Source organism: Acinonyx jubatus, chromosome C1, assembly GCF_027475565.1.
Source record: "Acinonyx jubatus isolate Ajub_Pintada_27869175 chromosome C1, VMU_Ajub_asm_v1.0, whole genome shotgun sequence".
Classification (NCBI taxonomy): Eukaryota; Metazoa; Chordata; class Mammalia; order Carnivora; family Felidae; genus Acinonyx; species Acinonyx jubatus.
Genome location: NC_069381.1, coordinates 162,790,681 through 162,803,103, shown reverse-complemented (window position 1 = coordinate 162,803,103; position 12,423 = coordinate 162,790,681). Strand labels below are relative to the sequence as shown.

At 38.5% G+C, this 12,423-nt stretch overlaps 1 protein-coding gene and 1 pseudogene across 1 annotated transcript in view; one reads left to right on the top strand and one right to left on the bottom strand.

The window, feature by feature from the left end:
• The window catches only part of AGPS (alkylglycerone phosphate synthase), a 141,810-nt gene extending 134,321 nt beyond the window's left edge, over positions 1–7,489 (bottom strand). Inside the window, exon 1 of the mRNA XM_053215320.1 lies at positions 7,104–7,489. Within this exon, the coding sequence (XP_053071295.1) occupies positions 7,104–7,456 (353 nt within the window). The 5' untranslated portion in view covers positions 7,457–7,489. The remainder of the gene's footprint in view (positions 1–7,103) is intronic.
• A 4,328-nt stretch (positions 7,490–11,817) lies between these two features.
• Positions 11,818–11,984, top strand: LOC113598412 (uncharacterized; annotated as a pseudogene).
• The last annotated feature ends 439 nt before the right edge of the window (positions 11,985–12,423 follow it).

Sequence of the window (12,423 nt, the reverse complement as noted above, 5' to 3'; positions counted from 1 at the left end):
CATATTTCAACTATAAAAAGATCTAAAATTAAATATACAAATGCTTAAGAAGGAAATCAAAGTCAGATGTTAATGTTTTTGTTTTAAGAAAGCTATGCAAAAATTGATCTTTTATATACTTACAAAATTTAAGAGGATCTGTCTTATGACTGGCTTGTAACAAATTTAAAATGTGTAACTAAGTTACAGATTTAGACTTGTGATTTTAAGCTGAAATCTTTTTTTTTTTAAGTTTATTTATTTATTTTAAGAGAAAAAGAGAGAACACAAGCAGGGGAGGGGCAGAGAGAGAATCCCAAGAAGGCTCTGCACAATCAGCACAGGGCCTGACACAGGACTCAAACTCATGAACCATGAGATCATGACCTGAGCTGAAATCAAGAACTGGACGCCTTACCGACTGAGCCACCCAGGTGCCCCTAAGCTGAAATCTTGTAAGTTCATAAATAATATTTGAACACTGCAAAGACTTACACGTCATGGTATTTAAAAAGTCAATTTAATGTTCACATTAATGATTTAGTACCTAGAAGCATTTTATTACCTCAGACAAGGGAAATACTTAAGAAAATTGAACATATTATATACTAAATGCTATTTTAATTATTTTAGCCTATTTCTGTACAGCAATATCTATAAAAACACTAGTTAGATATGCACTCCATATTAAAATCAATAAATAACTGTTCAGACCTAAAACTAGCAACCACCTAAATGTTCATCCTTAACAGAATGGATAAATTGTGGTATATATCCACCCAATGAAATACTATTCTGCAAGAAGGATGAAAAAAATACAACTACACGTAACATGGATGAGTATTACAAATATGACGATGAGGGAAAGAAGACATACACAAAAGAATACACACTGCATGATCCCATTACTATGAAGCTCAAAACAAGCAAATATAAACTTCAGTCAAGGGAGTGGTTATCCTGGTGGGAGGAGGCATTGGAAAGGCACGTGAAGAAGTATTTTGGGGACTGGTAATGTGGTTTCTTAATCCAAATACTGATAAGATGGATGTGTTCACTTTGTGGAAAGTAAGCTGAAAACTTATGATTTTCACATTTACTTTCTTAATAAATTATATAATAGTTCAATAAAGTTTTGAAAAAGTGAGTATGTATACAAACACTTATAACTACCCAAGAGAGATTGTAATCATGTACCACCCCAAATTATCCCAGGACTATCAGTGCCATGTACACTATACTTTCCAAACACTAACATATCAAAGAAAGAAGAGGGGAAAGGAAGGGCATGTCCCAGGAATAGCAATAATTCCGGGGTGTAGCTAGAGTACATAGTAGATATCAAGGAAATAAGGGGCCTAGAAAGCCTGATTTGCTCTCCTGGAGGACGTTAGACAATGGGGATGAGACATGCAAATGATAGAGGTAGAAGACTTTTTACCTACTACAAAGTTTTCAGCGCTTTCCCTTAATTTCTCCAAAAATATACCAGCAATACCTCCATTCTCTGACATCCAGTTTCCAATCTGGAGGGACTTCAGAAGAGTAACTATCCTGGCCACCTCTCCCCAACCGTCACACAGTCATCCCTTCCCATGGGAGGAGTGATTTACCTCATTAGTAACTTCTGAGAACAGGCACCAAGTATCTGGAATCAGCCTTTTCTCTCTCCTTAGAATCCATCTATAGAGTGGTTATACTCCAGTCTCTATCAGGGCCATGCATAAGGCTTACTGGAGCTGGCTCTGCCCTCCCAGGGGAGGCCTTCTGTGGTTCAGCACTACCTGTCACTGAGTCTATCCAATTCAGGGTAATTATTAGGTACTTCAAATCTAAGCCACATTCTTCAGCCAGCTTTATTTGTAATAAAGCTGACATTTTTACCTCCATCTATCTATATTCTGTGTCTTCTCAACAGATTCTGAATTTGGATGTGAGACAGTGACATAATTAAATATGACTCCTAAAGTCCAACAAATAAAGAGAGTACTAATGAGGCGAGTGTGATTAGTACTTTATGTCAAAAGAATAAACTCTACTCAGGATACTTTGTTTTGGTTTAGAGTTGAATTAACATACTAATCTGTCCAACAACAGAAATTCTCTTCTTAATAATAAGAAAACGGGGCGCCTGGGTGGCTCAGTCGGTTGAGCGTCCGACTTCAGCTCAGGTCACGATCTCGCGGTCCGTGAGTTCGAGCCCCACTTCGGGCTCTGGGCTGATGGCTCGGAGCCTGGAGTCTGCTTCCGATTCTGTGTCTCCTTCTCTCTTTGCCCCTCCCCCGTTCATGCTCTGTCTCTCTCTGTCTCAAAAATAAATAAACATAAAAAAAAATGTTTAAAAAAAATAATAAGAAAACAAAATTGACAGGAGTAATATTTGCTTAGCACTTGCTTTTAAAGTGTTCCATAAAATATCTCCTCTGACTACAAGAGCACTCCATTTCTCTGCAGCCTAAAAATAGATCACTTATTTTATTTCTAGATATTTTTATTAAGTGACTGGGGTAGGTGGCTTTATACTAAGTAACTTCCTGACATAAAGAAATCTATTTGCAGAAAATGTGGTCTATCCCAAAATTATACTTGCCGCCTAAGAGAAGTTTCTCTTTTATTCTCAACATTGTTTTCTCCTACAAATCAAACAGCAAAATTCACTCACAGAAGGAAATAGGTTGGTCTGTTTTTTAAACCATGCATTACATTTTCTTAAATTATGAATTGCATTTTGATAGGATCAATATTTTATAATTCATTAAGTACAATATAAACTAATGCCTTAACTATATGACACTGTATTTGATCATGATCTCTTTAATCACAAAAGGCTGAAACCTGGCATGACAAAATGTTCTTAGGAAACATTTAGAAGAGGTTAACTCAGCCTTTTTCCTTCTGGAAAGCACCTACCAAGGCTTCTGGTAGATGTTAAATAATACATTATTTTTTAAAGAACTGTGTTTATAAATGGCAGTATAAGTAAATTAAACAATTAGTAGCATTCTTAATCAGATCTTCTTTTGATCTGAACAGAAGAATTTATAACCTCTGTAAAAATTGCCAACAGTTCTGACTAACCCAAACCACAACTGGGAAAACCGTTAACAGTGAGGACAAACGGATGTCACAAGGGATTTTTTCTTCTCTTTTTCGTAGCATTACAATAGCTTTTTTAAAAACTGAAAAAAATCCAAAACCAAGGCATAAAAATGTCACACACTTAATTGGTATTTACAATGATTTTTAAGAATCTAAAACTGCATCCAGTAACAAGACCAAAAAGAATTTGTTCATGGAGTAGCGTGCACTTAAAAACAGAAGGTCCAAAAGTAAACCATCACTCTCAAAACTCTGCTCAGTAATTTCAAATAATAAGCATATATGTTCCCAGATAGAAGCAATCAGAACCAACTCGCAGGAGACTAATGTGACAAGTACAACAGGTTGCGATCTTAAATATCCACATTTGTCAGGACTCTTATCATCCTTTTTCGATCTTCATGGTCTCCAAATTCCCCTGGCATATAGTCACATAATGTTAAGTATCCCCTGATGCACTAATTTCCAAAACTCAGATCCATCCTCCCTTCTCTATTCTCACGGCCACCATCTCAGTTTAATACTTCATTATTTCTCATCTGTACTGCTACAACGGCTCCCTAACTGGTCTTCCTATGTACATCCTTATCTTTCTTCAATCCATTCTTAATACTGCAGCTGGATGCAAACCCAAACCCAATCTAGTTGAATCTCTTCCCAGCTTAACTGCCTCAAGGGTTTGCCATTACCTAAACCCCCTTCGCTGCTTCATTTTTCCTCATTACATTTATCACCATCTGACATACCATATTACTTGTTTGTTTTGCTATCCCTGCTCCAACTAAAATATAAGTCCATACGGGCAGAGTTTTTGTTCACTGCTATGTTGCACAGTAAGCACTGAAATATTCACACATGAGTGAATATGTTAATGAATTAACTGACTGATGACCTACAGGCCAAAGGCTTCCATGACCTGCCAGCGCCTTCCTCTGTTTACTTCACTCCCACCTCTACAATATGAATTGTTTAGTTACCTAAATACAATACGCACTTTCATGCCCCTTGCTTTGCCATATGGTATTCCTTTTGCTTGGAATTCTCTTCACCATCCAATCAACCTGCTATACTCTCAACCGTATTTTAAAACCATCTCCAGAAAGCTTCCCCTGACCCCATGGATAGTTGCTCTTTCTTTCCTTTGTGCTATATCTGTACCTGTATTTATAGTAGCTCTATTCAAAATGTACTAGAATGTGTATCTCCCTTACTATTGTGAATTCTTTGAGGCCAAGGATTATTCATCTCTCTACTTTCAGTGTCTAGGACAATACTTGTCATAAAGCAAGTATTATATAAACATTAAATAAATTAACATATGCATGAGTATCCTGTAAAGGAAATGAAAACATGAAGTTTCAAGAAGTCACTCATCCAATTCCATAATGGCAACCAGTCATAAGATAGAAGAATTACAACCAAGGACATCATCTAAGGTAATCAGAGAGAAGGAGTTACACAAATAACATACATCACCAAATGCTTCCAAAATAAGTGACATACAGTCACACTCACACTTTATTAGATTTACATGCTGGCTCTTTGCTCCATTTATCTTCCCTTTAGACTCAGCTTTGCTGCTGGCAAACTGAGGCCCACCTAAGCAGGAGGGAGTAGAAGGGAGACCTTGGTTCCCCATTAACAATACATTAAGTAGAGCTTTTGATGTTCCATTTAATGAAAGTTTTTATGTTCCCTCATATATTGAGTCAAACTTCAAAACAGTTATACAGGACTAGATTTTACCACTAGCCACACCTAAGTCTGAACCAAACCTATGCCAACAAGAGGTTACAGGTGTGTCTTCTAAGGAGTAGTCACAGACCAGTCACCTTTAGCCATGGGAACCCTCATTTGTTAGGCCAGTGTGCCTTATAAACACTACTATTTTTCTCTGACTGCTGCAGACCAAGGCCCCTAAATCCAACTATGAGGAACACCTGACCTACCTACTTAGTTCTAAGAATGTGAACATCATATCAATGTACAGAAACATACAAAGGAAGCCATTGTTACATACATGAAGCCATTTAGGAAGAAAAAAGTTTTAAACCCAATGACGGCTAATACAACATCAAGTGAAGCCTGATGCCAAGATGGGATCCTTGATTCCTCCCTTCCCCCACTATTCAGTAACCAAGTTATAAAAAACTTACATCCTAAAATTTTTTTAACAGGCTTGCCTACTCCCAATATTATGCCTTAGTTCAGAATCACAGTAATTCTCATCAGAATAAATAGTCTCCTAATTTGTCTCCTTGTCTTTGGACTCCATGAAAATTGCATCTACCATTTCATTTTGGTGAAGGGTTATATAACCGACAGTGCACTAAGCACTTGATCACTTAACTCTGTATTTTTTAATTCTCACAGCAATAGTGCAAAACAGGAATTACTGTCCTCATTTTCACAAAGGACTGATGCTCTAAGAAAGGTGAAGTGATTTGTCCAATGTCATGCAACTGGAATTATGTAGTGGAAATTCAAACTCAGGTCTTCCTTTCCAGATATTACATGCTAAACTGCTTAACCTTCTTCAATTCAGCCCCCAATGTGACCTTTCTAAAAAGTAAATGCATTCAAGTTTTCCCCACATAAAATCCTGCAAACAAGACTGGCCACCAGCCCTCTGCCTCTATCATTCCCACCCCGTCCTACCATACTGAACTCCCAACAGTTTTCTAATCTGTCTTTCACTGCTTTACCTGTGAACACACTATTTTTCTCCCAAGAACACTTTTCTCCTTTGGCAGGTTACTTCTAACCCAAACTTCAAGATTTACTCAATTCTTACTCTGGGAAGCCCCCTCCCCTTTACAAATACATACCTAAAACTGGGTTAACTGACCATTTGCTATGGTTATCAGCTAAATAGCTTATCACAGGCTATTAGTTCCTTAAATACTGTATTTTGCATGTAGCAGAGGAAGGGCTCATGAATGTGGAATTAGTGAATGAATTCACCATAGTGAAGGTTAAGAACTTAGCCCTAAAGTTAATATGATGTGCTTTGGAATTCTAACCTGTACATCTGCAGCAGGCTTCTAAATCTGTTTTATTTCTTCATCTGTAGATAACTGCACCTACCTCAGACTTTGGAAAGGAGTAAAAGAAATAACCGACTTAACATGGTTTCTGGCACATTGACAGAACACATTAAACATTAGCAACACTTTTTTTCACTCTCGAAGTTCATCCACCTGACAAAGCCACATCTCAGAAAAGTTTTTCCAAGTAGCTTCCATCAGCACTTACGATTTCTCCAAAAAACAGGAAGTCAAGATCTCCTAAAAACATCCTCATCCACAGGCAAGGGTCTTTCAGCTTCTGGTTACACCAGAGCTCAGTAGCTAGCACCACCGCCTAAATCAGTAACTAGTGTCAAGTTTTTTGTTTCTTACCCATCCCTTTCCCCCCTCAAAGTCAAAGACCATGCCCCTGAGCAAGCAGAATCATTAACTAGTGTCAAGTCTTTTGCTTCTTGCCCATCCCTTTCCTCCCTCAAACTCAAAGACCATGCCCCTGAGCAAGTGGAAACCTGCCCCTTGCAAACCGGTCAGCACCTTCTTCTAAAAACCATCACTTCTCCCCGCACCGCATCGAGACTTGCGTAAATTAGAAGAGATTCATCATCTAGTACAAACTCAAATCTTCTTGGAAGATCATAATAGAATCCTTTCTATCCAATGGAAGACCTTATCTCCCAAGTATTAATTCAAGATAATGAATTCCTAGCATTCAATAAGAATTCAAGAAAAATGGTCCCCTTAAAGCCTTCCCCAGTGAGAGTTCTTCATATTTGTTATTCTCAAATACTGACCAAAACCCACCATTCCATCCCTCCCCCTTCCTGCCAGGGTCCAGGGTCTCGTCCACTCCCTCCAGAGATGGGTCTTCACTTTCAGCGAACAGGGTGCCTTCCTCCCACCCGTGTCACTTCCCTTTCCACCTTGCCCATGTCCTCCCTCAGCACAGGCCTGGCCTGGTCCCCCGCCGCCAACCAGCGCCACAGAGCCGCTACTCACCGTTTCTTGGGGATGGTGCCCGACTCCTGCGCGGCGGGAGTGGCAGTGGGAGCCGCCGTGGCCGCCGACGCGGCTCTCCGCGCTTTGCACTCATTGGTACTCACAGCCTCCTGGGGCCGGCCCAGCAGATGACCGGAGAGAACCCGGAGCCTCCGCCCGGCACGGTCTCGATCCGGGTCCGGGTCTCGGTCCCGGTCCGCTGCAGAACAGCAGCCTGTGCCCACGCCCGTCCCGCCCGCTGCAGCCGCCGCCTCCGCCATGGCTTCCGCCTTGTGCCGCCGCCCGGGACCGCTGGGCGCGGGTGAAAGGTCAGTTAGAGCGGCGGCCCGGCGCGACCATTCGCTGCGGCGCATCCCGGCAGCCACCGCGGCGACTGGGCGGCGGGTGCCATGCGCCGGGAGCTTCACATTCTCTGCTCCCGCCCACCACATCCGCCCGCCCTCCGCGGTCACGCCTCGGACGGCGAGCACCTGCCAAGCAGGTGAGTTTGAGCTGCACCCGGATTGGCTCAGACTTAGCTGGGCTGGACCAGAATCCCAACCACAAGTGTCCGCGAGGTGTCCAAATACCCTGGGTGGTGTCGTTGGGTGTCCCCTTGGCCTCTGGAGTAGGTTTCTGGGGCAGACGCCTAGGACCAGGGTGCTGCTGGACCTGACAACTTAAGCAGGGCCATCCTTTTCCTTAAGGAGCTCCTGCTGCTCCCCTATGTTCCCCTCCCAGCAGCGTCACTAAAGTAACTTGAAACTGACTCGTTGTCTGTAACCATTTGAGAAAATAGCTATCATTTTCTCATCGCCTACTTCGCGCCTGGAGATTCTCATGTAATTTCCATTTTACAGTTGAAAAAACTGAGGCTCAGAGACATGAACTTGCCTGAGGGCGTAAAGCTGAGTTGCAACGGAGATTCTCTTTCATTACTGAATGCTACTCCCTTATTTACCTTATTGGAGGCAAAGTTTTTTATTGCTACAGATAGAATTACCTAACAGTTGTTCTTAGAACTTCTCGCTTGTCTACAAATTAACTTTATGGAGAATGGCACTTGGTGAAAATAGGAGGATCTCAAAAGGCAGTGCTCCACAACCATCTTCAGCCAGTGGATTAGGTAGAGTTTTTATAAGGCACCTTAAAGACCTAACCATAGAAATAAAATACCTTATTGCATAATGTGCAATTCAAAAATGAGTCTTGGGAACGGTAAGAAAAAGGGTTGTCATAAGCTTTCCAAGCCCAATAAAGTCACCTTTCCAAATAATCACCTTTATAACACAGACTCTATGAAAGACATTCCAGGAGTTAATTGGACTAATACAAAAGAACTATTTAATAGTTCTGAAAAATTCAGGCAACAATGAGAAGGACTTGATTTGAATGCCAGCTTTCCAGATCTTAAGAGATAGTTCAGCATTAAATATCCAGTCTAGCTCTAGAATCACTGAGCCCCACTCTTGTGTAGCTGCTACTTTTCTCCATTGGCTATTTCAGATTGGATTAGGAGCTAAGAAAACAGAAAGGAGTAAATTGCTGAGTGCCTGAAAGAGAAAGCCTCCTGAAGTCTGAGAGTTTAGCCACTTTAATCCTCAAGCTTCTTACACCTTTTTTAGATGTTACTAGAACAGCATTGAAATACCAACTAGCACATTTGCTTGCAATCGCAAAATTCATATTTTTCTTGCCAAAATGCTATTATAAGCAACAACTTTCTCAGAATTGTTTTAGAATGAGACTGGTCTATTAATTTTTGCTTGACTCCCAGAGAGCTTAGCCTAACACTAGTGAATAGTTAACTGACTTCTTCAGTGTTGTCCAAATTAAAATATGAATATGCTTCTCACCAACTCTCAGGAGGCAAAATTTATAAATTTTGCACATATCAACAGAATAACAAAAAGCCTTTTCTCCTGGGTGATGAAAAGGTTGATGTAAATCAAAATTATATACCAGTGGAAAAACTGATTTTTTTTTCAAATATGTATACAGTAATGAAATACAGGCAGTAACAGCGTTTGTTAAGAGCCTATTATGTACCTAATTCATTACTATGTGCTATGAGATGGAAAGTATGTAAGTCAAAGCCTCATCTACATGGCATAACCAGGCTGATTAGGAGTTGGGATATATGTGTGTGGGGGGGGGCACTATATTATACTGTTGGATGAAATAAGTGTGATGTGGGTGACCTTGGTGAAGTATTTCCTACCCCCACCCCCACCCCCACCCCCTCTCCTTACAAGAGCAAAGGCCAAGCAGAGTGTCTTGAAATTTATTTTAAGGAAGGAATGCTTCACATGAAGTGTGGTCCATTGAGATGTTTGTGATTCCCACATAAAGCAAAACTTCAGTGAGTATAACATTCAGGAGGGCCATCACAACACACCTGTTCCTTCTGAGTCCTGACTTAGTCCTTAATAACATGGATCCCAATGGAGAGCAGACCACATGAGCATGGTGAACCCAAGAACATGAGGAATTTTAAATGGAATGACTAATATTTGCATTTATGACTTCTCTTCCAATATGAGGAAGAAAAAAAGTCTAAATAGGACAGATTAGTATCTGACACATGCACCGTATTTCTTTACTGCACTGATTCCCATTACTTCCCTACAGAGCTGCTAAGTTATCCCCAAATTAAGGAATTCTTGCATTTTTATACATTTTTATTATAAAATATAACAGACAAGTGAACCAAAGCATAAATTATCACAGATTGATCACCCATGTAACTTCCATCTAGTTCAAGAAACAGAACTTTTCCAGTATCCTGGAAATCCCTACTATGCCCTCTCTCAATCTCTTTACCCTCCCTACCTGCCAGAGGTAAGCACCATCCTGAATTTTATAATATACATTTCCTTGTTTTTCTTATGGTTCTAACAATTAAGCATACATCCCTTACTTGTTTTTTGAATTTGTATAATCTTACAGTATGTTCTCTTGTGTCTGGTTTCTTTCACTCAACATGCTGTTTGTAATATTCATCCACATTGTGTGTAGTTGTAGTGCATTCGTTTTCTTTGCCACATACTACTCCTTTAAATATATATACCAGAGTTTATAATTAATGGACATTCAAGATGTTTCCAGTTTGGGACTATTGTGAATAAGGTTGCTATGAACACTTTTGCATATGTCTCTAGGTGGACATGTAGATGAATTTCTGTTAAGTATCCATTTAAGAGTAGTATTACTAGGTCACCAAGTATACATTTGTTTAATAGATAATGAAATGACAACTGTATTCCAAAGAGATTGTACAAAATCTGCCACAGCAGCATATGAGAATTACCATTTTCTACTATATACTCTTGTCAGTATAGTTTTAGCTATTATATAGTATTATCTTAATTGTGGTTCTGATTTACATCTTCCTGATTACTAATGAGATCAAGGGTGTTTTCTATATGTTTGTTGACCATTTGGATATCATCGTTTGTGAATGTGTAATGAAGATACATCTCCTAAGTTGCCTTTTAGAAGCCTTATTATTTTTCCTTTCACTTTTACGCCTATAGTTTACCTGGAATTGATTTTTATTTATGAGGTAGAGATCAGGTTTCATACTCCATGTGAGTAGCCAACTGGTTTAGCACCACTTGTTGAAAAGGGTTCTACATTAACCATCTTTGTCATAAGTCAGATGTCCCTATAACATTAGTCTATTTCTGGGCTCTGTATTTTATTCCATTGATGTATTTATCTTATGCTAGTATCACACTGTCTTAACTATCATATATTCCTTTAGGTCTTCTGCATAAGATTATATCATTTGTTAATGACAATAGTTGATTTATTTCCAATCCTCATACCTTTTATTTCTTTGTCTTGCCTTACACCAGCTGATTAGGACCTCAAGTACAATGCTGAATAGAAGTTTTGAAAGTAGCATCCTTATCTTGTTCCTCATTTCAAAGGAAAATCTCTTAACATTTCACTATTGTTCAAAGTGGGTTGCTGGTTTTTCTTTTTTTTTCTTTTTAACCTTTTAGCAGATTAAGGAATTCCTTTTCAAATCCTAGTTTGTTGCGAGTTTTTATCATGGATGGATATTGAGTTTTGTCAGACGTTTTTTCTGCATCTGTTGAGATGATCAAATGATTTTTCTCTTTTATTCTGTTAGTATAGTAAATTACATGGATAGGTTTCCACTGTCAACCAACCTTGCAGTGCTAGCATAAGTCCAATCTAGTCATGAAGTATAGCGCTTTTTATATATTACTAAATACTGAATACAATTTTGTTGAAATTTTGTATATAGTAAGGTTGGTCTATTATTCTTCTAATAGGAACAGGTCAGCTTTTGCTGGCCTCGTGAAACCAGGCTCCTTTGTTTTATAAGTCTCAGGAAGAGTTTGTGTAAAATTGGTCATTATTTTTCTTAAATGTTCATTAGAATTCACCAAAGAAATGGTCTGAACCTAGAGTTTTCTTTATGGGAAGGTTTTTATTTATAGATTAAATAGTTTAATGTTATTCATATTTTCTGGTTCTACTTGTTTCAGTTTTTGACAGTGTTTTTGTAGGAAATTATCTGCCTCATTTACTTTTTCAAAGGTATTGACATAAAGTTTTTATAGAATGTCCTATTACCATTTTAATGGCTGTAAGATCTTTAGTAATGTCCCACTTTTCATTCCCAACATTAGTTATTCTACTCTTTTTTTTTTATCAGTTTGCCAGACAGTTATCAGTTTTATTACCTTTTTAAAGGACCAACTTTACACGGTGGCAGCATTGTAGCCAATGAAGTTTATCCATGGTGTGATTATTGCTAATTGAAAATTTTTCCCAATACTTTTTTAAGGGGCCAACTTTTGACTTTGTTGATCCTATCATATGTATGCTTTCTCTTTCATTAATTTCTGCAAATATTCCTTCTTGTTTCCTATCCTCCACCTTTTATTTTTTAAATTTCTTGAAATGAATGCCCTACTCCTTGATTTTTCACCTTTTTTGTATGTTTTCTGATATATATGTGTTTAGGGCTATGAATTTTTCTCTAAATAATTAATTTCATTCATGTTTTGATAACAGTATTTTCATTATTATTTTGTTTCAAGTAGTTTTTATTTGTCTTTGAAAAGAATGATTTGTATTTGCTCTTGTTTTGGGGTATTTGTTTCCCAAATACAAATTTGACCTAATCATTTGTATTGTTCAAATCTTTGATATCCTAACTGGTATTTTGTCTACTTATTTTTATCAGTTATTGAAGTATGTTAAAATCTTCCACCATTATTATGGATTTATCTAATTATCCTTGTACTGCTGCTAATCTTTGCTTTCTGTACTTTAAAACTATATATTAGACATGTCAAAA